At 40.3% G+C, this 27,720-nt stretch overlaps 1 protein-coding gene across 1 annotated transcript in view; it reads right to left on the minus strand.

Annotated features, from left to right (window-relative positions):
* The window catches only part of LOC136838839 (U3 small nucleolar RNA-associated protein 6 homolog), a 183,268-nt gene that overhangs the window by 129,564 nt on the left and 25,984 nt on the right, over positions 1-27,720 (minus strand). Inside the window, exons 4-7 of the mRNA XM_067104476.1 lie at positions 23,626-23,796; positions 20,358-20,453; positions 5,905-6,041; positions 4,733-4,979 (exon numbers count right to left, since the gene is read on the minus strand). Of these exons, the coding sequence (XP_066960577.1) occupies positions 4,733-4,979; positions 5,905-6,041; positions 20,358-20,453; positions 23,626-23,796 (651 nt within the window). The remainder of the gene's footprint in view (positions 1-4,732; positions 4,980-5,904; positions 6,042-20,357; positions 20,454-23,625; positions 23,797-27,720) is intronic.

Here is a 27,720-nt window from a genome sequence, read left to right on the forward strand (position 1 = left end):
TATATGGTATATATATATATATATATATATATATATATATATATATATATATATATATTATATATGTATAGTCGAGTCTATTCAAGGGGATATGCCACTAATCCCTGTGAATAGCTCAAATCTATGAATAAATTAAAACCCTCTAAAAACACTTATAACTGCCTATTTGATAGTTCAAAACACCAAAAAACCTCTAAAAATGCTTATACCTGAGTATTTTAATAGTTTTATCACAAAAAGTGCATTTGGTCACAAAAATTATATGAAAATACAGGAACTTGTGAACATTTCTCTATGAAAAATACCACGAATAGGCAAATTTTCCATGAATAATGTGTATATATGTTCCACAGAGAAATCCAAGAATAGGTGAAGTCGTGAATCCGGAACCGCAAATAGGTGGGGGTCCACTGTGATAGATATATATATATATATAATCTAAATCATATATACAAAGTTACAGCCACAAAGGAAAAGTGAAACAATTGAGATGCTGAATACTTTCGTCTTATTACCAAGACATGGTCACAGCAACTAAAGATATACAAAGAAAAGGCCTATACATATGGTGGGTATAAGTCCTAGGGGCAAAAAATGATTATGTCACAAAATGGTCAATGGATTAACATATAAATTTACCTATTGGTAATCTCTTTATTCTGTCTTTCAAATCCTTCTAGAACATATGTTTTATTACAGGGTCAAAAGAAAATAATCCCTGGCTTATACTTAGGTTCTTCTCCCAGGTCAACTGAATCATAAAGGATTCCAGCAAATTGCTGGAAATAGTTTCATTACTTTGTAATACATTACATTGCTTTGCTTCCAATTTATTGTGTGGGACTTTTCACTTAAATGCAAAAATACTGACCTGTTCTTACTGAATATTTGTTGTTTTAATCTGGTATTTAATTCTTTACTGGTCTGACCTAAGTAAAATAAACCACAATCCATACAAGGAATGTTGTATACAATATTGCTATCTTTTTTGGGGGCTATTTTTTATAAGCATGTTTTTTATATTATTATATATGTGAAGGATACATTTGTATTAAACAGTTTCAAAAAAGAGGTTATAGCTTCAAACTGAATAAAATGTGGCAAACAAAGAGTGTCTGAGGACACTACTTTTTTTCTATGAAAAATCAGAAAGAAAAGAGAAATGTCCTTAAACACCCTATAAGTGATTCAATAATTCTTGATCTGTTTTTTATAAGTCATTTAATTACTTACATTAATTCACATTACAGTACTGTACTGTATTTTGCATTTATGTCCTTCACGTGTTTTTCTTAGTCCACATATGTCATTGATGTCCTAGATTATGACTTTACTACTGTATCAGTCAGGTGGGTGAAGTAGGTGCTTACGTATTTATGCATGTTCCAACTTACATAAAAAACTGGGTTATGACATGCCCTTAGGAATATATCTCTGTCATAACCTGAGGATCGCCTGTATTGTGGGGGGTAGGCCATGGTAAGCACTTACAAGGCGGGAGAGCTGGGAAAGGTGCGTGGGGAGAGTTGAACATGCTTTTGCTAGGTTCAACTGCCTCATGTTGGGAGAGTTGGACAGGCTTTTGTTAGGTTCAACTGCTTCATGTCATTCTTTCATTTTATTCATTTCAAAGATAATTTGTTTTATACTTTTCCAAGTTCACTAATTTTAATATTAAATAAGTTTTTATGCAGCTGAAATACCAGAAAACTGAAAAACTTGAACAGATTATGATGTAGCCAACTGCACTGTGTCAGGACTGTTCTTGCCATCAGTGTTTCATTTGTGTTCATGTGTTTACACACACCAAGTATGAGTGCATGTGTATACATAAATGTATACATTACATTGAGTTGAACTAAAGTATACACTTGCACTGCATTTATGGTATGGAATAAAAAAATTTACTAATGTTTACTTGTCCAAAACACATCATAATCAACTTACTCATAGATCATTGGTTGAAACTTTGAGTAAACAGATAATACAGTATGTTCACTGATGAACACAATTATAAAAGTCACATTTTATTAAAGATATTAACCTGTAATTAAATAATCATGCGTAAAGCAAGAGAGAGAGAGAGAGAGAGAGAGAGAGAGAGAGAGAGAGAGAGAGAGAGAGAGAGAGAGAGAGAGAGAGAGAGAGAGAGATATCAATATGACTGCTTACAAATGTACAACATAAACAAAAGACTAGGTATTGCATTTAATTCTCTTTCACTTTTTATTCAGTCATAACCATTGAATCTGATTGCACTTGAGGGCAATTGGTATCGCCTATCCAGATCTTGTTTGTTGTTCGTTAACTGGTAACCATCTAAACACTGCCCAGCATCTGTAAGTCTCTTTCTCTAAACTTTTCTAAAGTAATGACTGCAGTTCTCTCTCTTTCTCTCTCTCGCAATCATATGAGTACTCACAGGTTGATTTCGATACCTTAAAAATCTCAGCATGTCACTTTGTTGCCCGTATTCAAAGTATGAACTCAATATACACTACATGATTTAGTTAATAAATTTTAATGGAATGTAATAAACATAATTGTGTTAATCAGTATATACAGTGCATTACACATTTACCAAAGATTTCTAACAAGGGATTTACAATAGTCTTATGATGTGTTTGTGATGGTGTAATGATTTCAGGAATTTTTGTATGCCATACAAAATAAATAATATTGCTATAATGCATCTTTGAAAGCTTTGTTAACACACACACACACAGATTTGATTGAAATGTTTATTAAATTTTTGATGTGGAGGCATCAAAATGTTCCATATAAAATCAGCATGTGCATATGTACATGTGTATGTGTACTATATGTACATGTATGTATCATGTTGCTGTGGATTTACTGCTCTCTCTCTCTCTCTCTCTGGGTTATTCTTCATGATAAAAAAATAAAAAAAGATTTTCAGGTCTGACCCATATAAGCAGTTTTAGCATATCTCATAGGAGAGAGAGAGAGAGTTAGTTAGTTTCAATGTTAATTTTTTTATACAATTTATATAAAGTATACCATACAGTTTAGTTTTTATTTTTTGTAAAGTAATGTGGAGTGTATTCTGTGTTGTTTATAAGCAGACTAAAGTGTGCTGTTTGCTGTTTGTCAGCATATTTAATGTATGCAGATATCCAGTACAGTATTGACAAGGTAGGGGAAGTAAAGGTAAGAAGTTGCCGTTTTATACCATATCCGGAAATTTCCATTATCCAGCAGAGCCTTGGATGTATTAACCCTTAATGGACAGGCATAATCACATGAGTATCTATAATAGGTTGTAAGTGATGGAGGGGCTAACTCACATGAGTATTAATATTACGTGCCATATGATTAGGATGAATTTAGTTGGAAGATGTTCATACAATTCAATGGTAGATAATGACTTATGGCAACTGTAGTAGCTCAACACAAGACAGAGGAGGATTAGTGTGCCTTGAGACTTGATGGGGGAATGTATGGCCTGTCTTTATCCCATGATGTCTTTTTATTTATTTGCTCATAAACATGCCCAGGGATTGCTGTTGGTTTTAGTTCTTATCTTTTATGATAGTATGTCAGCTATAATTGCAATTTTGCAAAGAAAGAAATATTAGAAAAAACTGTATACCTCACAAAAAGTTACTGCATCTCCCCATCTCAGTAAACCTCATAAATATTTTACAACAAATATTCCCAGAATTTGTTACTGATTTAGTTCTTATCTGTTACGATATTGTGTGAGCTGTAATTATAATTTTATATAATAAAATAAATTATTAGAAAAAACATGTATAACTTGGTAAAATTAACATATTTTTACAAGTGTCTTCTAAAAGAGGCCGCACACAGAGTTGTAAATAGTCACTTTCAACTTCCCGTGGAAGGTAGAGAAAACTTTTAGAAATTTTTCCTTACACCATGTGAATTTGCATATCTTCCTCTTTCCATTGATTTTTTTCTTAAATTGGCCAAACTTAAAATTTGCACAGTCTGGGAGTGCGTTGAATATATACGGTATTTAGCCCCTCCCTTAAGTGTTGATATGGATATAGGAGATTACTTGTATACTATATTCTCTCCCATTATTATTAAGGTTTTATATTTAACAGTACTGTAAAAAGATTTATGCATACAAAATCTCCTCTATGTATTCAAGGTACAGTGTATGTGAATTCAGAAAATGTAAGCCTTCACAAAATACCCAAAAAGAAATGTTTAAAAAATTAGGAAATCCACCAAAATTTAAATTTACAGAAGAAAGCTAATTGGCAAGATCTGCAACAAAGGCAAGGCAGTACATCTCCATTAACACCTCTATTCATTGCCAGAGGGATCATGGTGAAAGGTTTATGTGGTCTTTTTAATACAAAGGATTTAAATAATTAAGACCCTAAAGAAAAGTGAGCAGATGATTATAAAAAAAATCAACAGTGCTCCCTCCTTATTCATCGTTACTAGTTTTGAAGCACATATAAGATATACGTATTATTCCCACATATAAGACATACTATTCCCTACCATAATATCATTTTATGTTAAAAGTTTATAAATACTACCATTATTAGGCATGAAATTTTTAAATATAAAGCATTTATTTTCCTAGCCAATGTAACAGAACATTTATCAAAAGTTGTCTTTTTATAAACCTAAACCCAACCATCAACACAATTACTTAAAGCCTACCAATATTATATTAAACATTCATTTCACAAACATGAATTAACAGAAAAATTTTCTCTTTACAAACCTTGTCCACTGCTATCACTGGACTCTTCATAAAGGATTCAATTTCACTGTCATCAGAATCTGAATCATCTTCATCTTCAGTCTCTTCAGACTTCTCACAGTCAACTCCTTCCTTTGCAGAGTCAACTCCTTCCTTTGCAGAGTCAACTCCTTCCTTTGCAGAGTCATCAGACTCAATACCCATAACGACCCTCTGTGCTTTAAGCTTCCATACACTTTCAGAATTGGGGAAATCTTTAACCAGATCTCTGAAAATTGTAAATTAAGTCACTTATTTAAGTAATATCTGGAATAATTCAATTCAAATAAGTACCTCAATATGCAAAAGTAACATTCCTAATAAAACTAGTTTCAGTTTTCTGTAAAAGAAAACAATTGTGCTGGCTTTGTCTGTCTGTCTGCAGTTTTTTTCTGTCTGCACTTTTTCTGTCCACTCTCAGATCTTGAAAACTACTGAGGCTAGAGGGCTGCAAACTGGTATGTTGATCATCCACCCTCCAATCATCAAACATACCAATTGCAGCCCTCTAGCCTCAGTAGTTTTTATTTTATTTAAGGTTACAGTTAGCTATAATCGTGCTTCTGGCAACGATATAGGATAGGTCACCACCGGGCCATGGTTCAAGTTTTATGGCACACAGCTCATACAGTATTATACCAAGACCTCTGAAAGACAGATTTATTTTCAGTGGCCTTGATTATACGCTGTAGCGGCTGTACAGAGAATTCAATTGCACCGAAGAAACTTCGGCACATTTTTTACTTGTTTTATTGTGAATTCAGAACTCAGTAAAAAGACTTATACAAAATACTGTATAACCAACAATAACAGTTCTCAAAATGTAGCAAAATATTAAAATAAAAAACTAAGCTATAAATACTGTAAAGGCTTCACTAAGAAGCCTATGTAATATTACAGTTTGCCTGAACAGACAATTAACAATAATGTAACATGAAAGTTTACCTATATAGCACATGGAGAAATCAGTTAAAGAATAACCATACTATAACCCAAGGGAAGATAAATTTCTAAACAATGATCAAACCCAGTTTTGCATCTTTAAAATCTGGCTAATTAAAATCATTACTAAATGAATAAATAGATACAATTCTTCTAAAGTATTTGTTTGGACATGAAACCTAAAGGAAATGCACAAAAACAGCTAGGCTTACTTGTATATCTCTTCTCGAAGATCATGAGCAAAAGGGAACTTATCAGCTACTTGATATAGATCTAAATACAGCCGCTGATCGGGTAACATCTTAATAGCCTCACGGTAAACTGCCCGAGGAATTTCGCACTGCAAAACCTACAACAGAAAAACTGTTTTGTAATTCATTTTCAGTTAATTATACAAAGAGCAATAAAATATCTTTAAAGACATCATAACACAAAATATGACTTGACAGAAAAATGACAATGTGCACAAAGACAAACCAATACAGTACTTGAAGTTTTAAAAAGACATTTTCATAATAAAATTAGGTTTTATATATACTTACAAAGTAATTACATGGCTATAGTTTCTAAATTGCACGGAAGTCTTTATTTAAAAAAATGGTGGTAGCACTTCAATAGCTTAGTGTAGGTGACAAGCTCCACCCACTAATGGGAGTACTGGAAATGACTTAGCAGAAAACCTCATTCTGTTTGTGCCCGTATGTCCATGAGAGGGGAGGAGGGCGGGCTTCGATTCTGTAATTACTTGGTAAGTATATATGAAATTAATTATGAAAATGTTATTTTCATGTAACTTACCAAGTAATTACATAGCTGAATCCCACACTGAATGGGAGTGGGATACATGGACATATTCCATTCTAAAACATCAAGGTATGGTAATGACTTTGAAATAGAAAATTGGCTAGCATTGAAACAATGCTTGTTGTTTCCTTATTTGGTAAGAGAGCTACTGCAGATGAATACTGCCTCTGGTAGGCAGCTGGCAATTCTCTTGGCAGATGGAAAAGGCTGAAAAGTCCAAGAGTTGAGCCTCATCTCCAAATAGAGGAACTCTTGCGGCGGAGCCAACCAGGACTTCTGAAGATAGATGATAATTCCCAGTTCCTGTGAGAGATGTTCAAGTCCTTTGTGCACTTTTCCCTCAAAGGGGAAAGAAGAGGCAAGTTGTCCAGATATAGACTGACATTTATGCCTATTAAATTAAAAGGAGCAAGGACTCGAGTGAACACTTGAGTTGCCGTAGAGAGGACAAAGCAAAGAGCCTGAAACTGGAAGATTTAGCTGGTGCTGGGCGCTCGGGTGGTGCTGGGTGCTCCAAGAGGAGACAGGCAGTTAGATGCTGATGTGGGGCGCCTGAGAGTGTGCTGGAAGACGAACCTTAGATACTGTCTGGAGTCTGGATGGATGAGGAAGAGGAAGCATGCGTCCTGCATATCAAAGGTTATCATCCAATCACCCTGGTGAATGGAAGACAGGACTGACTGGTTCGTCTCCATCTTGAACTTTGTCTTCCAGACGAAGAAATTGAGGGCACTTACGCTGAGGGCTAATCTCCAAACCCCGATGGTTTGGGTTCCACAAATAGATGGTAGAAGAAGCTCTCTGAGTCCATGTCCTCGACTTCTTCTACAGCTCTCTTTTTGAAGGAGAAAGACCTCCAAAAGAGGCAAATGTTTTTCCAAGCCTCTTCAGTAGGCCGTCAAAACGATGGGAGAAGGGATTAAAGCGGGGCTCTCCATGAACAGAATGGAGTAGCCCTCCCTCAGAACCTTGACAACCCACTGTTCTGCCCCTCTGATACTCCACTTCTCCCAAAACTCGAGAAGACTTGCTCCCACTTGTGCACGGAGGACTTCTTCCTCATTTCTTGGGCAAAGACTTGAGCTCCCCTTGATAGTTCTGGCCCAGAAGCAGACACCAGAGTGGGTCCTAGCCTGGACTTGGTCTTACTCCCAAGGGATGTTGCTGGAGAGACCATCTTAAGAACAACCGCAGACAAATCCTTGGGGTGTTTGGAAGAATGTTCCAGAAGATCCTAAGTCGACTTCTATTGGAGGTCTGACTTCTGGGCCTGAGTGACTCCTTTAGTGGAAAGGGAGCACCATAAATCTCTTTTCTTCAAAACTCCCAAAGAGAAAAGAGCCTCAAGTTCAAGAGATCCATCCTGATGGTCTTGTCTGCACGAGATAGGACTCATAGCCAGTCCGAGGTGAAGCCTCCAACTATATCACTTCAGTCTTCTTGGCTAGTGCTCCCACCATCCAGTCCAAGAAACTGAAAACTTCAAACAACTTAAAGAGGTCTTTGACAAGGTGGTCAAGTTCTGCTGATGAAAAACATAATTTTCACCGAAGAAAACGCCAAGTGCCAAGAAGAAGGAGCTTCCCCAGTGGCATAGGAAACATACCTTCTATGGATTAAGTGCAAGGGAGGATTAAGTGCAAGGGAGGAAAGGCAAAGCCTTACCTAGCTCCCTCTTAGCAGAAAACCAATTTCTTTGAGTGCCTTCCTAGAAGACTAGGAAAGCACCATTGTGGGGAGCCGAGGTCTGTCATCTGGATGGCTCCTCATCAGGAAGGATGAAGTAGGCTAGACTGGGGCTGGCTGGAGCCAAAAAAGGGTAAGAAAGCTTGCCAGCAAATATTAAGGAGAGCTGCATAGGCTTGGAGACCAGGGGTTGGAAATGGGTGCTTGGTGCTCCGAGCAAGAAACTGGTACTGAAGAGTTGGCACCAGGCGCTTGGGAGCTGGCGCAGGGCGCTTGAAAACTGGCGGTGGGCGCTCAGGAGCTGGTGTCGGGCGCTTGGACAAAGACAACGGGCACCTGAGAGGGATCTTTGGCTGCTTGGGAGCCAAATACTGCCACCCAACAGAGGGACGCCCAGGAGAGAAATACTCTGGACTGTCCCGTGCGCTGCGAAAGGTTGAGTGCTGCGACCCGACTCCTTAAATCGCTAACTGGGCAGCGCAGAAGAGCTGCCAGCATCGTCTGTGTGCCTTTTTACTGGACGAGATGAATCTAGAAAGCGCTTGCAGTGCTTCCAGTCTGCGCTGAAGTCCTGAGAGGCGGACGATAACTGGTGCACATCCAAGACACCTTTCCAGCGGCTGTTTGTCGAAACCTGAGATACACACGCAACAGGTTCTACTGAGGGGCAGCTACCTGTGGGCAAACCCCACTGGCCTCCCTTGGACTTACGGCATGTCTTCTCCTAGGTTCAGAGGAGCAGGAAAGAGACCTTCATCTAAGAGAACCGGCAGGACAAGAAGCCACCTCCTCCACTTGCATAACACTGTCTCCTGTCAAGACTTCTTTCCAGTGGCTGTCTGCCAATACCTGGGAACGTGTAACAGGTTCAACTGAGGGGGCAACTACCCGTGGGCCAACCCCATCAGCCTACACTGGACTTCTGGTATGTCTTCTCCTAGATTCAGGGGAGCAGGACAGTGACCTTCATCTAGGAGAACTGACGGAACAAGTAGCCACCTCCTCCACTTCACTGTAGTCACTACTAGGTTAAATTTCTTGTTAAACTTAGACTCGAGACTGGCAATGGCAAGGGTCAGAAGCAAGGGAGCCAGGCATGGGAATAAGTGGATTACAAGTAGGAGGGCTAGTAGCAGGAGAAAAAGCAGGAAGGGGGGAAGAAGGAATAGCAGGGTTATCTTCTAACCTAGGCTTAAGTATAGATTTTAGGCTAAGAAAAGTACTTTTCTCAGCACTATGGCCCCATTCTTCTTCCTATCACCAACTTGTCTAGGTGAGATTTAAGTACCTTCCACTCAACCCCTTGTGGACGGGTAACATCCATACATGTTTACATACGGCTTTGCGGTGGAGTCAAGGAAATATACATATATATGTTAAAGATTTTGCACCATAAAATTTGAACAAATTTTGCAGGAAAAGTGCTCAGATCACTTCCATGGGCCATAATTGAATCATGGCAACTCTTACCCCAACTCTAATAGCTAGCTGGTACAGCAGAGAGGGATCAGTTTGCCCTGAGATGTCATACGGAATGTTGTCTTAAATTCCCATCCAATGACATCTTGTAAATATTTTACAATAAATATACTCAGAACTTGTTACTGCTTTTGGTTCTTATCTTGTTATGATACTGTGTGAGCTGTATTTATAATTTTACAAAATAAAATCTTACAAATATTAGAAAAACACTCATAACTTGGTAAAATTAGCATATTTTCATGACTGTCTTTAGAAAATATTCACTTTCAACTTCCCCTGGAAGATAGAGAAAATTTTTTAGAATTTTATCTTATATCTTGTGCACCTGCATATACTCCTCTTTCCATTGGTAAGTTTTTTTTTAAATTGGCCATCCTTAAATTTAGCCCGGTCTAGGAGTGTGCTTAATACATATATTTAGCCAGGACTGTAAGGGTTAAGCTCACTTGGCGCCGGGCACTCGGGAGCTGGTGCCAGGCACTCAAGAGCTGGCACCAGGCACTTGTACAATCATTACATTCAGCCCAAGTTCTCTCCTCACTACATTAATGCACCCTTGCACTTACTGCAAATTATACAAGTCATATGAAGATTTTATCAATCTGTTTTTGCAACCTTCGCTACAGTAGCGAAAACTACACTTGAATCAGCCGGAATAATAACAAAAACTAGAAAACTGATCCTGAAAGCTATCAAAGCTTGAAGGCTACTCAAGAAAAGCGATAATGCTTCACTGAAATCCAGTTATTCCATCAAAAATCAAAATTTTTTAAAGTAAATTGTATTTTTCCTAACTATACAAACCTGAGGTCCTTTACATTAGGAATTACTTTCAGCGTAGGCTGCAAACAGCTGTTAAACTCAAGCAAGGTGGTTAGGCAGTAACTACCACCAGGTAGGCGGGAATACCCACCCGTCCAGACGTAAACATTCCACTTTGCCTTTCAGTCCAGGTTCAGATTGAGGGGTGGCATGAGGTGGGCATGATATGTAATGTAAAGGACCTCAGGTTTGTACAGTTGGGAAAAATACAGTTTACTTTCAAAAATTATGATTTGTTTCGACACGATATACAAACCGTCGGTCCTTGACGTTAGGAAGACTCACTGGTTGGAGGGAGGAATCTGAGTGAGTCTCCTGAACTGACTGGAGTTCTGCACACCTGGGCTACTCTTCCTGGTCGAACGAGCGAGGAGGAGTACCAGAGCCTCTGACATATTGATCAGCGTGTAGGAACTGCAAGATCAAATGTCAGCTACTGGACCTTTTCACATGAGTGAGGAAACGTAACTCATATGAAATAGGCTGGAAGATTCTTAGTCAGAAGCAGTAAGGAAAAGCTGAGATAGGGTTTCCCTTATTGCCAGTCTCTCCTTCCTCCCCTTGCTAGAGGAAGGAGTGGAATTGCTCCTATGATTCTAGGAGAAAAATAGAACAGGTAATTGATGTGTAGTCTTACCGCATCAGCGCCAGGTCCAGCAAGTATTGCTTAGAGTCCTATTCTCATCCCGAAGAGGAAGAAGTAAAAGGACGGGGAAGGAGGAGGAAAAGAGGCCAGTCACTCTTGGTATCTTCTCACTTCCAGAGCCAACACCTTAGGCGAGATGCTACTAGTCCTCTTGAAGGAGCCCGTAAGAAAACACAACTTGTTGAGCAGCCACCACAAGGCCAAGGAAAAAAGGTTCCAGGGCAGTCAGGCAGGAACACAACGGAAGCGGACCAGGACACCACCACCAAGAGAAGGACCAGGCATGATCAGGACAGCTGATGCAGGAAAATACAGCAGTGGTTCGGAAGGCAGGAGCTACCGCAACGGCCAGGAACGTTGCTTCCACAGGGCAACTTCCTTCACCTTCACTCCGACAACTTCTACAGGATGGCGGACATCGTAACCTCCATGGCAGCTAGGCAGGAACACAACAGAAGCGGCCCCAGGCACGACCACCAGGAGAAGGAGCAGGCGTGATCAGGACAGCCGATGCAGGAGCTACATCAGCGGTTCGGAAGGCAGGAGCTACCGCAACGGCCAGGAACGTTGCTTCCACAGGGCGACTTCCTTCACCTTCACTCCAACTTCTACAAGATGGCGGACATCGTAACCTCCAGGGCAGCTAGGCAGGAACACAACGGAAGAGGGCCCCAGCGCGACCACCGGGAGAAGCAGCAGGCACAATCAGGACAGCCGATGCAGGAGCTGTGGAAGCGGTTCAGAAGGCAGGAGCTACAGCAACAGCCAGGAACGTCACATGAAAGTCACCAGCAGCGACAGGAATGATCAGGGCGGCTGTGGCAGGAGACCAGGAAGAGCCGCCCAGAGACTGTCGTCGAGTTAACAAGAGCATAACATAGGAAATAGCATGAGCAGATGGACCACAGATATGCCAGAGGCAGTGCCACGGCATACATGAAGGCCAGCAATGACAGCGATCGACCCACATCGGCGGGAACAGAGTCGGAACGATCCCGACGTAGAACTGTCATTCCAACCAGGTACTGTGGTTGGTCCTGAAGCAACAATGAATGAACGTTGGGACTCCATCATGCAAGATATCCCCTGAGATATCCCGCCAACTACTGCTGTGCCTGCGATGCTCACTGTCAACCTGAAAGATAAAGCAAAGATGATTAGTAGAGGGAGACTCCTCTCGCTACGAGGGGAACTGCCCTATGCAGCGAGAGGAGGCCCCTAGAAGAGGTCGCCCGACCGCCCATGGCCCCCCCCCATCCTCGCAGTCTTCGACCGACGAGCGAGCGAAGGGGGCAAAGGAGAGATATCTACAGGGAGAGGTAAGGACGGAGGGGAGGCCACCAAGGGCACTGAGGAAGCAGAGCGTATACCGATGACGCCCACAACCTCCCCCCCCCGGCAACTCTAAGCACAGGCAGCAAAAACAACACTCAGCACAAGTAGGGAGGAAGTAATCATGCCCCTTGTACATGGAGGGTGGAAGCCCAAGATGGTAAGCGAATTCTTACATCCCGATCACTGTAGGGGAGCGAAGATATTACGTCCCAATCTAATATCTCCAAATGTACAGGGGAACGCCTTCAGTATCTAAATAAAGGGCTACTAGAGGAGAAGCATTACCACTCAGTTATGCTTCTCTACATACGCCCTTGGCAGGGGAACAAAGGCTTATGTAAGGTTATCACAAATCGTGGGTTTGTATTAATAAATATCAAACACACGTAATATACTGTATACACAAAAATACAGAAAGATCCCACCGGGATAATAAGGAGCTTAACGACAGTCAGGCAGAGAGATCTGAAACCACGTCTGCAACGCATGACGGCCGAAAGCACTGGAATGTTTACATCCGGGCAGGTGGGTATTCCCACCTACTGGCAGTAGTTACAGCCTAACCACCTTGCTCAAGAGTTTAACGGCCGTTTCCAGCCTACGTTGAAAGTAATTCCTAATGTAAAGGACTGACAGTTTGTATATCGTGTCGGAACAAACCAATGAGCAAAGCTGAACCTTAAGTAATGCCTACAGTGCACCGAATGAGGTGCACTGACAGCACTAGCCCCCTAGGGGGACTAGCAAGCAGTAAATTTATTATCATCTTTCATCATGTACAGTAATTCCATGCTCTCAAGCAAAGATCTTAAATAAAAAGGAAGATAATGAGTACCTAATCTGCACAGAGTACAGCAAAGCCAACTGAAATTTCACGTTTCTGCCCACTTTCTAATGTACAATTCCCTCAAGAAGGTATGCCTTGTAGATGGCACTGAGGCTGTTCTGCAGTGAACCTTTAGCTCCAGCTGTATTGCTTTTACTCTTTACTTTACATGAGTTTGCTTTAATCTCTTCATTCTTAGCCATTCAACTTCTTCAACTTGCTATGATTTTTAACCTCTCATTTAAAAAAAAATCTTTTGGATAAGCACTATGGGTCAAGAAATATGATTCAGTGGTCTAACTAAATATTTACAAATCAACATCCAAAAGTAGCATAGATTAAAAAAAAAACCTTATGGCTAGTCATAGAAGACTTAAGAACCATGATTCAGTAGATATGGCTGAAATCTGTCATCATAAACCCAAAACTTTTACACAGCCTTTGAGTACATTAGCACAAAATACTCCATTTTTTTTCAAGATTCTTGGACTGTTCTGGGTTACCTTTTTTCCATTTTGTCCCCATTCCTTAACTTTTCTAAATCACTGTGCACGGTAATTTAATATAAATAATTTTCATAAAATAGCTTTCCACTGAAGTTTACAGTATTTTAATTAGGTTTTCAACTCAAGTTGTGTAATCACACCAAGTAAAATTTCCACAACTAGCCCATACGTATTTCAGAAGGACTTCTGCAAACACAAGCTGTACATCCTTGCTGAAGTGCCTGCAGAATTAATAACAGGTAACTTCTAAGCAGGTGTAGTGGGGAAAGATGATATTTTTATGATAAAATAAAGTTTTATATATCTTACCAAGTAATTGCACTGCTAGTTTCTATCAACTGGCAGCTAAAAATTTTGAAATTCGTGGGTCGTGCTATTTTGTTTGGCTACGTGACTAACCCCACCCACTTTCAGGGAACAACTAGCAAAAGTATTCAATTTGTTTGTGTCATAATGCTCATGAGAGGGGAGGAGGGAGGGCTCCAATCACATAATTACTTGGTAAGTATATATAAAACTTTATTTTATCATAAAAATGTCATTTTTATATTAGTAACTTACCAAGTAATTACATTGCTGACTCCCATATTAACAGGAGGTGGGATGCATGAACAAATTTACCCCAAAACATTAGTTTTGGTAACGAATTTGAGAACAGAAAGGACTGCTAAAATTAAAAAATGCCTGTTATTTCCTTACTTGATAAAGGAGCTACTGCAGGAAGGTACTGCCTCTATTGGCGCCCTCCTTATCGTATAGTGGCGTGGCGGTATAACCGAGGCTTGCCTACTATATTAGCGGGTACCTTGTAGCAAGAATGATTCCAATTGCTGACAAAGGTAACATTGTTGCCCCTGCCCAGGGCACAGTACAGAAAAAAACGACAATGAAATAAACGTCATCTAATACCACAAAAAGTTAAAAACCACTGCCCAACCACAAAGGACTGGAGGGCACTCCAGTACACTGTACCCCCAGGCTCCTCAAATCAAGGCGAAGAAAGGAAGGAGGGATTGCTTCCTACGCTTCTTCCCCTAACGCCATGCCAGCCACTGAAAATGGACCCAAAGTATATACTGCAATTATCATACACTGTCTCAATTTCCTTCAAATAATGTGCTGCAAAGACCAACTTACATTTCCAAAAAGTCGCTTGCAATATAAAGGAGAGAGACAAATTACGCCTGAACCGCATTGAAGTGACTACCACTAATTTCATGAGCTCTCACTTTGCACAATGGAAAAAGCTCATCTTAACAGAAGAATGGGCTTCCGAGATGAGGTCTCTAAGGAAGAACGCCAGGGCATTCTTTGAAAGTGGCTGAGAAGGATTCTTAACAAAACACCATAAGGCATTTGAAGGACCATGAATCTTCTGTTCTGTGAAGATAAAACCTTAGAGCTCTCACAGGACACATTACTCACTCTTCCTCATTTGGAACTACAATCTCAGACAAACTTTTAATTGCAAAGGAACGAGGCCACAAATTGGAACTGGACTTGTTCTTGGCTAGAAATCCCAAAGAGAAGGAACAGACAGCATTCCCTTGGGAAAAAAAACACTTTTGTCTATTGCATGGACCTCACTGATTTGTTTTGCGTTCACTAAAGCGACTAGAAAGAGGGTCTTTCTTGTTAGATCTCTTGGGGAAACCGAATGCATAGGCTCAAATCGGGGTCCAGACAACCATTTAAGGACCATGGCACTACTGCTACCTCTTTCTGTCTCGTGGTGTCAAATGACCTAATTAGATCAGATAAATACTGATTAGAGGAAAGGTCCACTCCCGTGTCTGAAGACAGAGCTTAACTTGGGCCTATAACCATTGATCGTCGAGGATGACAGGTTTCTGTCGGTCTTAAGATATAGCAGAAAGTCTGCTATTACAGCTACAGATGTCTGGGAAGATGACACTGCGCTTTCTGCACCATTCTCTAAAAACTGTCCACTTAGCCTGATATACTCGATCAGAGGACTGTCACCTGTATTTGGCAATAGCTTGTGAAGCCGATCTTGAAAACCCCTTCTTTCTAAAAAGTTTCCTGATAGTCTGTATCCTGCCAGGGCCAGAGTAGATAACCCCTGATGAAAGCGCTAGAAGTGGGGTTGTTTTAGCAGATGAGGTTTTTGAGGTAGCACCCTTGGAAAGTCTGCGAGGAGGTCAAGAAGATCCGGGAACCATTCCTTTGTTGGCCAAAAGGGGCCACAAGGATCACTGACAAATTTTGGTGAGTCTGGAATTTGTTGATCACCTGTCTTATCATGCTGAAAGGGGGAAAGGCATAAAGGTGACTCTTTGACCAGTCCTGAAGCATGGCATCAGTTGCCCATGCTAAAGGATCCAGAACTGGGGAGCAAAACAGGGGGAGACGGTTTCTGGAAGTTGCGAACAAGTCTATGACCAGAGTCCCCCATAACTTCCAAAGATCCAAGCAAACCTGAGGATCCAGAGTCCACTCCGTGGGTAACACTTGTTTCCAGCGACAGCACCGAGCTTCCCTTGAATGAAGCACGTAAGAAGCTTGGCTTGAAAATGCTCTGCCAAGAGCAGAAGATCCCTTGCAATCTTGCAAAGGGAGAAAGAGTGTCCCCCCCCTTGATTTTTGATATATGCCAGGGCAGTTGTACTGTCAGAGTGCACTGTGATTGTCTTGTTGCACACTTCTTTGAAAAACCGTAACCCCAGATGAACTGCCTTAAACTCCTTAACATATATGTTCCTGAAATTTCCTTCTCATTACAGAACTCTCTAACCTAGGTTCGACGCATCTGAGAAGTCTAGGTTGGGGTTCAACAGAAGGGGAGATTTCCCTTGCAACAACCTTCCTTCTAAACTCCACCAACGCAGATCCTCTTTCATCTCTGGAGTCACTCGGAACATGAAAGAGTCCGGGTATTTTTTCCTGTTCCAGCTGATTCTTAAGAAGAATTGGAGCAGTATTACATGAAGTCTGCCCAGGAGTACGAATTGTTCTATGGACGATAACGTTCCGAAAAGACTCATCCATTCGTTGGCGGAGCATTGGTCCAGAAGAAGAAATCTGTGAACTATCTTGAGGAAAGACTCTATTCTCTTCAGTGAGCGAAAAACTGAAAACTCTGAGAGTCTGTTATCCTCCCTAAATAAAGAATCCGTTGTGACGGAATCAACTGAGACTTCTGAACATTGATCATCAATCCCAGCTCCTGGGCTAGGAGAGGAGTCTTTTGAAGGTCCTCCGAACATTTCTCTTTCAATAGGGCCTGAAGTAGCCAATCGTCCAAGTAAAGGGAGATCTTGATTCCCACCAGATGGAGCCATTTCGCTAAGGGAGCAAGCACACTGGTAAAAATTTGAGGCGCCGTCGATAAGCTGAAACACAGAGCACGGAACTGGAACACTTTGTTCCCAAACACAAACCTTAGAAACTTCCTCGATTACTGATGTATAATGGGACGTGGAAGTACACATCCTGCATGTCTATTGATGCCATCTAGTCTCCCTGGCGAATGACATGACGGTTTGATTTGTCTCCATCTTGAACTCAGTCTTTTGAATGAAGACATTCAATGTGCTGACGTCCAGGATGGGCCTCCAGCCCCCTGAAGCTGTAAAAAGGCGATTGTAGAACCCCGGGGAGCCCATATTTTCTACTAATTTTATCGCCCCCTTCTTGAGGAGGGACATCACTTCTGAGACGCCCAAAGACTTCTTCGAACCTTTGGAGTGAGGTGACAATGTTATTGGAGAGCTGCTTAAAGGTGGCTTTTCTTTGAATGGAATAGAATAGCCTTCCCTTAGAACGCTGACAATCCAGGTGCTCTGCCCCCCTCTCTCTCCTCCCAGAAGAGAAGGAGCCTGGCTCCTACACAAGTTCGGAGGATGAAATTCTCACTTGCACGAGGCAGAACGGGATAAGGATCTCTTAATGGCTCTGGAGACAAATCTGCTGGAAGAACTGGATCTATAAAGGGATCTCTGTCTGTTGTCCTGAAAGGGCTGAGTCTGCAGCTGGGAGACTGTCCTGGGGGCATTAGCAGGCACCTCTTTAGGTTGCCTAGTGGATTGGGCAAGAAGATCTTGCGTATTCTTCTTCTGAAGATCCAAAGAAATCCCCAGAACTGTAGCCTGCAGGAACAGGTGAAGACGATCCAGCGGGGAAAACAGAAGGGCCGACTTCTGGGAGGGATTCACTTCCCTGAAGGTGTAGGAACACCACAGTTCTCTCTTTTTTAAGAACCCCATTGTGTACAGGGAAGCTAATTTCTGGGAACCATCCCTGATCCCTTTATCGATACACGAGAGGACCCCCAGCAAGTGGGAGGCACTATCTTCAGGAATAGTAGAACAGTCCTTAATCTTACAGGCTAGAGAGCCCACTGCGCAATCAAGAAAACTCAATGCTTCAAACACCTTAAACAAGTTTTTAAGAAGGTGTGAGAGCTTCATTGAACTGAACAGGATCTTTGCTGAAGCAAAGGCAGATCTATGAGAGGAATCGATCAGCCTGGAGAAGTACCCTGGGGAGGAGGCAGAAACTCCCAGAGAAGGAGCTTTCTCTGTGGTATAAGAGAGTTGTCTCCTCTTAGACAATCTAGAAGGAGGGAAGCTGAAAATGGCTCTACCTTGTTCCCTCTTCTCCGCTAGCCATCCCTCAAAACACCGAAGGCTTTCTTAGCAGAAGAAGAATGCACTAAGTTGGGCAGTCTCGAAGACTCGGAAGACTGTGACTCCCCAAAAAAAGTCGACGCGGGTGAAGGAGCTGCAGGCAAAAAGCAATTCAGGAAGGTAGCAAGATGACACCTTAGCAGCAATACATAAGCTGAAGGATGAGCGTCTTGAGCAATAACTTGTTCTTCCTTGTCCGAGGATGCAGGAGACAAAGCAAAGTCCGTAGGTTGAGGGGTTGACAGAGCCTTCTTCAACAGGCTCAAAATACTAACGAGCTTGCTCTCAATCGGGTCTACCATGCAGGGTGCTTGCTTGCTAGAAGTGGGTAAAGCCTAAAGAGCGGAAGTCCGAGACACAGAAGAATGCCCAACTGTTTGAGGAACATTAACAACAGAAGGAGACAAAGCGTCAGCGGCAGAAGCAAGGTGAGCGGAAGAGAGTGGGCACTCTGGTGCCAATGGAAGTTCGGGCGCCAAAGGAAGCTTGGGCGCCAGTGGGTGCTTCATCTTAGTTGGCGATCCATAAATCAAAGAGCAGATGGGCAAAGACGGGCACTCAGGCACTCTGTGACGCTCTAGAGAAGGGAGGCATTCTGACACAGCAGTACGAGAAGGAGCCAATGAGCGCTGAGGCGATTTCAGGCACTTGGAAGAAACCGGGCGTTCGGCAGTCAACGGAGCTTCCGATACTGCAGGGCGCTCAGGAGCCAGAGGAGCCTTGGGTGCATCAGGACACTCAAAAGAAGATGCCTTAGACAAAGAGCGCTTACGAGAAGCAGGATACTGTACTTGGAAGCCGCTCTCTAACTCTCTACCAAGGGAGGAACAGAGGGAAAACACTCCGGACTGTCCCAGTGACTGCATGATGGGAGAGGACTGCAAACAGGTTCTTTGAATTTCTTACATGGGCACTGGAGGGGAATGCAACACATCACCTGCACTTTTTCAAAGGGCGTGATTCATCCACAAAATGCCATTGGCGTCCGGGAAAAGAATCATCTGAGCTACATGAAAGACGATGCACGTCCGGGATACACCTTTCCAGTGGCTCTTGGCTGCAACCTGGGATTCAACAACAGGTTCAACTGAGGGGGAAACTACCTGTGGGTAGACCCCACCAACCTCCCTTAGGCTACCAATCTGACTCCTCCCAAGTTTAGGGGAGTATGACATTGACCTTTGCCTAGGAGAATCGGCGGGACAGGCAGCCACCTCCTCCACCAACACATCACTAACACTAGGCGCAATTGGGTGCCCCAACGACACTGCACTGGCACTAGGCGCAATAGGGCACTCTGAATCACTCTTATTGCCCATTAAGACCTTAACCAATGAGGCTAATTGCACAATAGATTCTACAATCAATTCGAACCTTTTACCAATTTTACCAGCACGTCCATGTTATCTTGAAATCACTTCACTGATCAATGGAAATGTGAAATTTTGTTTATATCAAATTCATTTTGATTCGTTATAGAAAAGTATACATATGACAAGACTGTATGTATGAGCTACTTTACTGTATACATAACCTCTTGTACTATACATAGTATATGTTTATTTCTTGTTGCCAGCTTTTCCACTTCCTCCCTGATCTTTCCTCCATTGTCCTAACACTTTGAAGAGTTACATTTCCTCGCTTTTGTAGGGCTTGCCGTTAAGGGTTTGTTCATGAAATAAGAACCTCCATATTAACAATAGTTATTAAAAAAGATAAAAATTATTATATAAAATTGTAAATGATGACCAACCATTCTTGCTAGTTACCCAGACGACATAATTCTGTCTAACATTTACAAAGTAATGTACACAATATCTTGAAAAAATATAAAACATGAATTCAACTAGGGTGATGAAACATAGATTGAATTTTATCACACCAAATGACATTAAAACAATAACTTTACCTTCTCGCGATTTTCTTCAATAACTTCAGTGATAGCTTTGCCCTCTGTCTGTTTCTTCTTGAGTGATTCTACATAAAGAAGTTCTAGACGAAAAAGCTGCAAGATGAGAATTGGAATAAAGATTAAAAAAACACTGAAAAGGATGTTCATAAAGGGAGGAACTATAAGACATGATTCTATATATAGAAGTTCTAGACAAAAAAGCTGCAAAATGAGAATTGGAATAAAGGTTATAAAAACTGAAAAGGGAGGAACAATTAGATAGTAACACATTTATAAAACAAGAATTTAAGACATTTACAGTGAACCCCCCTTACTCGTGGGGATGCGTACCACACCCCCCGCGAATACCTAAAATCCGCGTAAACTTAAAACCCCCCTAAAAACACTTAGAACTGCCCATTTTGATAGTTTAAACACAAGAAAAACCCTGTAAAAATGCTTATATCTGAGTATTTTAATAGTTTTATCACAAAAAGTGCATTTATTCATGAAAATTATATGAAAATACAGTAATTAGTGAATATTTCTCGGTGAAAAATACAGCGGATGGGCAAATTTTCTGCGAATAATGGGTAGATATGTTCCACAGCGAAACCCGCGAATGCGTGAGTCCGCGAATCGTGAGACCGCCAATATGGGGGTTTACTGTATAAAACAGTAACACATCTATATAATATAAAACAAGACTTTACGACATTTATAATTCAAAACTATAAGACAGTAACACATGTACAGGTAGTCCTGAGTTTACGACAGGGGTTCTGTTCTGACACTGCATTGTAAGCCGAAAATTGACGTAACCTGAAATATCACCAAACACCGTAAGAAAACCTTACTTTTAATCATTTGGGTGTCTTCTAAATGACGTCAACTGCATTTTTATTGAGTTCTTCATCAAAAAACCTCCAAATTTTGAACATTCTGCCCTATTTTGAGCCATATTTCTTCCATCGGATAGGCATCATCATCATCGTAAACCAGGAACATGCATTGTAATCCCGGGAATAATTTATGATGAATATATCTGAAGATCATCACAAGCTCCGAACGTCATAAGCCAAGCCCATCGTAACCAAGGAACTGCCTTTATCTATATAATCGCCCCTCGCCATATCGCAGTTCACTCACCGCAGTCTCACTGCATTACGGATTTTTTAACTTAATATATCTAAATTTGTATTGCGGATTTTTCGCTATCAGGATTTTGTGGTATTTATTATTTTTATTTTTGTGGTAAAATAAGCATTTTCTAGCCTAAAATTTTTATATTCATGACTAAATACAATTTTTTATGATAAAAAAAGATTTACTAATTTTTAAATATTAATATTAATGTAAACAGCAAAAAAAATATATGAAATGCTAAATTAAAATCCCACAAAATCATAAAACAGCTTACCAATGTACATAAACACCCAAGTTCTCTCTCTCTCTGTATGCATATCTTTAATGAAAATGCAGCAAAGTTTCATTAAAACTTTATTTCACTTACAGAATAAACTATACTGATCTATTATTATCATAATATACGTATAAAAAACCATTGTCCCGACATCTGTAGCTGTTTTTACTGTAGATATAGATTTATTGAACCATGCTCCATTACAAGTTTAGTAGTTGACTCTATGATTATCACACATACTGTATAACAGTACACAAGAGAATATTTTATCACTGTTGATGTTTCATCTCTAATCACCGTAAAATATTTAAAATCCGAATTTCATATGTAAACAACTCAAGGTTACTGTATACTCTCTCATCCCCAGCTTGCCAAGTCAAGACTTAGTCTCATCCCAAGCTACTGTACTGAGACTTTCTTCATACATAGTAAACTCCAGTGTTCTCTCTCTCTCTCTCTCTCTCTCTCTCTCTCTCTCTCTCTCTCTCTCTCTCTCTCTCTCTCTCTCTCTCTCTCTCTCTCTCTCTCTCTCTCTCAATGAAATATGAATTACTGTATAATAAACTTTTAAGTACAAAATTAAAAATAATTCCATTAATAAATTTGTTTCTTTTAGCAACTAAAAAATTATCTTCCTAATTCTTTCAGTAGTAGTGAGCAGCTTCAGTCAGCTGATTCTCAGAACATAAACATTACAAATGTGGGATGATCTGGTTTTTTTATGCATATTATGATGATACCAGATCAAAATAATAATGTAGTATACTAAATAGATTCTGTAAGCGAAATAACATAATGTGTTTACATTAATATTAGTGCTTGAAAATTAGTAAATCATTGTAACATGTACATACACGAGAATTTTTATCACTGTTGATGCTCTGTTCCATGAACTATTACATAGGTTTAAGAGGACAGAAAGTGTTTAAGTGCATAGGAAGTGTTTATAACATTGTGGGAAAGGTTAATAACAGTGTGGGAAAGGTTTATAAGTGTGGGAGGGTTTATAAAGCCTTAAAATATATATGTATGTAGTAAACAAAATAAATATAAGGTCGCTACTTCGCGGATTTTCACCTATCGTGGGGGGTTCTAGAACCTAACCTCTGCGATAGACAAGGGATGATTGTATATATAAAAATGTATGTATGTATGTATGTATGTATGTATGTATGTATGTATGTATGTATGTATGTATGTATGTATGTATGTGTGTGTATGTTCCAGCATAACTCTGAAATGCACTGAGCAATTTCAACCAAACTTGGTACATATATATATATGACTTACTATCTGGAAGAATACTGTGGGGGTTAAGACATCACTGGCACCAAAGGGGGGGGAAGGGGGTGACATGTAATATGTCAAAAATGAGATATTAGTGTCTAATCCATAGTTTTTTAGGTCACTAAGATGAATAGTGACACTCCTGATGTCCTTTAAGTCCAAGTTCAGCCCAATAGGAAGGGGAGGGGGTGAGAGGGGTGGAAAATAAAATGTAAATAATGACACATATTAGTGTCTAATCCATAGTTTTCGAGGTCGCTGAGATGAATAGTGACTCTCCATATGCCCTGTAAGTCCAAGTTCAGCCCAAATAGGAATGGGGATGAGAAGGGGTAAAACATAAAATGTCAAAAATGCTTGGCAATATAACTGAAGCAACTATCTTAACAGGGGAGAGAGAGAGAGAGAGAGAGAGAGAGAGAGAGAGAGAGAGAGAGAGAGAGAGAGAGAGAGAGAGAGTTTATTGGTTGTCAATCAGAGTTTCCTTGGGCAGTGCCAGGATGGTCAGCTAGTATAATATAAAACAAGACCGTAACACATTTATAATATGAAACCCAACTTTTTTTAAAGACATACCTCACGTTTTATGAGATGAGACTTTGGATGATAGAGAGGTGCTTTAGACAGCAGTATTTTTCTTGCGCCATCAAAATTGTTCCTTTCTTCAACCTCAAATTTTGCCCATTCAACATACACACTTTCAAGATGTCCATGATAATTAATCTGCTCAGCATACGCAATACTAGCCTGAAATTAAGACTGAAATGTAATAACTAAAAATACAAACAAAATGGTTGTTTCCTATATACCCACCACCAAATGAAAAATGCTTCTTCTCTAGTCTTGGTACCAGACATAAACACAGATTTTACAAAATAAAATGTTCTTCGCACAAACCCATAACTAATATATAATACAATATAGCTTTATTGTAATGATGGAAATCTCTCATTAAAATTATTAAAAATATCCTCAGTAACCTATCTACGAGCATGTGTGTGAGCAGAGGCATTCATATTACTTATAGTTTGAGAAAAGCCCTGGTGCCGAGAAGGGATTAGGAACTTGACTCTTTGTTTTGCATTTATTCTGCAACATTTCTCCTTTGAAGATGGTATACACTTGTCTTAGTTGACACTGTACAGTGTCATAACCATCAACAGAATTTTCATAATTCAACCATACTGTAACAGCAAAGAACCAAGAAGTAAGACAATATTTACAAAAGTTGCGCCAAGTTACGCATGCACATGGTTGCAATCAAGGTATCATATGTAAATACAAACATTAGCAATACTATCCAATAAAATGATATTAAAGTGACAAATTGTGGTCAAATGCCTCCCTTGTAATGAATGTATAGCCCAGGATAAGGGCTGCACACCATTAGGCATAAGAATGCTGTCCTAAGTATTCACTTCTTCACAGCCCTCTATGCTTAACAGCGCGTCTAAGGAGTAGCTCCCTGTAAATTAAATTTTGCCCATTAAATGAGTCAGGATCAGTACTTTCCCTCACACTAAGCCTCTTCAAAGCACTTAACTTAACCTGCTTATGACTTTCACTGGCCAAAGACACTCTTTTTTCCCCCTTTGTGGCGCCTAGGTGAATGGCCTACAACAGGATTAAACATGAATCACCCTCCTCAGCCAGGACACCTGAATTGCTTGGGGCTAGTAAGAGCTGACACCAGTGTCAGCATGGCTGAAGCAGACAGAGGACTGACCCATTAGCAAGCTGCCAGCGTGACCTCTGAGCTCTCGCTCGATCTTTGTCTGGTCAATCACCTTACCATCTGAGTGCTACCTGAAGTGCCACGTGCAGAAGGTCCCATTCGTCTGAGAGCCATTTTATCCTGCAACCGAGGGGCTTCGCTTAAGAAATAAAGGCATTGTGCAGTGGAGAGTGTTCAGTCATTTATCTATTACTCTTATCTCATTTCTTTTTCATTTTCCCCTTGCACTGTGCTAGACCCTGAATTTACGTACAGAATAATTTAACTGAACATCTCTTGACGTTACTCCTTGAGCCTCCAGCATTCCTATGTAATAATTAGACTGTGCTTTGGCTTGCCCATTGATCGTGTTCCTTTCTGCATTACAAAAGGGGTGTGAAACACTGTAGAACATCTGTATTCTTCTGTCCCCCTATGTCCATCAATCAAGCCTTCAAGCTGATTTTAATTACGTCCCATTATTAACTGTGCATCACTCGTTATTTAATCTTCTATCATTTCACTTGAGAGGTGTCAAGAGCCCAATGTTTGCAGCTCTTTGTAATTGATCTTCTGATTTAATGTAAATACATTCAATTAACTTAGACCTGGAATTTCTCTCCTGAGTCCTTCCATTTCCTTGAATCATACTTATCCTAGCATTTGTTTCTTGCACAAAGTGTTGGTTCCCAGTTAGATGTGTTAACTTCCAAGGTAAGAACTTGCAATCAAACCAATGCTTGTAGCAATATGTATATAAACAGCCTATATAGGACAGCTATAAAACACAGATGTTAGTGTATGCTGCACTGGTAACAGACAGACATCACTGGGTAGTAACATCTTAGAACAAGCAGTGAGGTGAAGCTGCGGCCAGACAAACTAATCTGAGACACTGGTGGACGTGGATAAAGTTGTGTAACACTGGTAGCAGAGCATAGTTTGGTAGAATGGTGTCTTATTCAACTATGTGGCTCCAAAACTCAAAAATTATTCTGCCTATGAGAACTGGAGGCACCGGCTATACACTTTTTGTAAACAGGGAGAGCAAGGGTGGCTTCATTTCATAATGATGCAAACATTTTAAAACAAGACAGTGTGCACGAGGTGCTGGAAAATCCACAGTTTTGCAACTTTTCAAGGGTTGTATAACCTCAGGAGAACTGTTAATACAGACATCCATTAGTTTGTGGCAGAATTTTAACATTTCAGTTTTATACAGCAGGGCATGGATCTACTAAATACTATAGTGGCTTTTATGCTTTTGGATTAATGTAAACTATATGATAGTGAACAACGATTAGAGATGTCAGCAATAAATGAGGCAACTTATGACAATATGAAATCAGCCCTGAATTATATATTCGGACAGGTGAAACTGGTAGGCAGAAAAAGGCACATAAATCTGTCAGTAAGGTGAAGAGCAAACCCATCTTTGGGGTGATAGAGGTGAGAGTGAGGAGCTGTTTTACATAAAGGAAGAGAAAGAACAATGTCCCAGAGTAGTACAGTTCAGAGTAGTGACAATTATCTTGATCTGATCAAAGAAAAGTTCAAAAGTGGTTAAAAGAACCAAGATAGGCTGAACTACTGTAATTACATCTTTGATTAATAAATTCCTATGGCACAAAGATTATTTACTCAGTGCAGATGAAGTTGATAATTCAATTTAATCTGGTCATGAATCAATGTCAGGTCACTTAGGTATACTCAATGCTACTGAAAACTTGTTCTACAGACCTTTACTGGGGACTGATGTTAACAAATAAGTAAGTCAATACTTTATGTGCCACAGACTTAAACCCAGTGGTTCTTTACAAAAACAGTTCCAAGAATTGCCTCCCATAACTAGGCCTTTTAAGAGCAAGTCAGTCTTGATTGGCTGCTATGTTATCTGACAAATGATTATTGATCATTAAAGCTAATTATTACAAGATTTTATCCATTAAAAAGTAAATTGACCAAAGAAGTAAGCAAAACTTCCTTACTCCTTTAGTAATTCTTGTGATGGTGCTGAATTCCCCTTAAACCAATTTAAAACAATTAAGCTGCTGACACAAAATTAATACTGGTTATATTATCCCATATCATCCATATGGAAAATTTCACTAAGAGAATGTACAGAACCATGAAAACTATACAAAATGTTTTGTGTAAGGGACATCATATCAATGGCCAAAGTACTTGGATGATACAATGTGTTCTCAATTCTGTTGTACATAGCACTCTTGGCAAACAACCCCATTACATATTTTTCTCCTGTAGAGCATCAAGACAAATGACAAGTGTGTTACCCACAATTACTGTCTGCATGGCTCTAGAGGCAAAGGATTACCAGATCCCATATGATCCCTTGCATACTGAGAAGGCTCCTCCTCTGGCAGAGAGGGAGTAAACACACCAGCTTGCCCTGGACTGCTCTCAGAATTGTGGGCTGCACTGCTCAAACCTAATGATGTCATGAATATAATCAGAGGCCAATAACACTGGAGTAGACTGTGAACCTTTGACCTCACAGCAACTGTGTATGTGCACAGCAGTAGATGAACTTGAGAACCATGCCTGGAACTGTGTGGCAACAAGCATCAAGTATGTACAAACACACAAACAGCCTGCTAGCCCACACACTGGGACCGATGATGGAAAGGACAGAGGGGAACTAGATGACAAGAAAAAGCAAGAAAGCAGAAACCATGTTTCCTGTTCATTTCTTACTGTCTCCTGTTCAGGCCTCTCTAGAAACTTAATAGAACTTGTGGATGAAGCACACCACAGCTAAAACCTTACTTAGGGAATCAGCTAAACAGAAATACAAGAATCATCACTAACAACAACAACCAGAAATTTGTTCTCAAGGAAGATAGGCCAGTGTTCCTCGTACAAGAGAAGAAACACTTAAGAGAAATCCAAAAGGGTCACCCAGGGGAGAGAGAATCCTAACTACCTGCCACATAGCA

This window comes from Macrobrachium rosenbergii, chromosome 5 (assembly GCF_040412425.1).
Source record: "Macrobrachium rosenbergii isolate ZJJX-2024 chromosome 5, ASM4041242v1, whole genome shotgun sequence".
NCBI classification, from domain to species: domain Eukaryota; kingdom Metazoa; phylum Arthropoda; class Malacostraca; order Decapoda; family Palaemonidae; genus Macrobrachium; species Macrobrachium rosenbergii.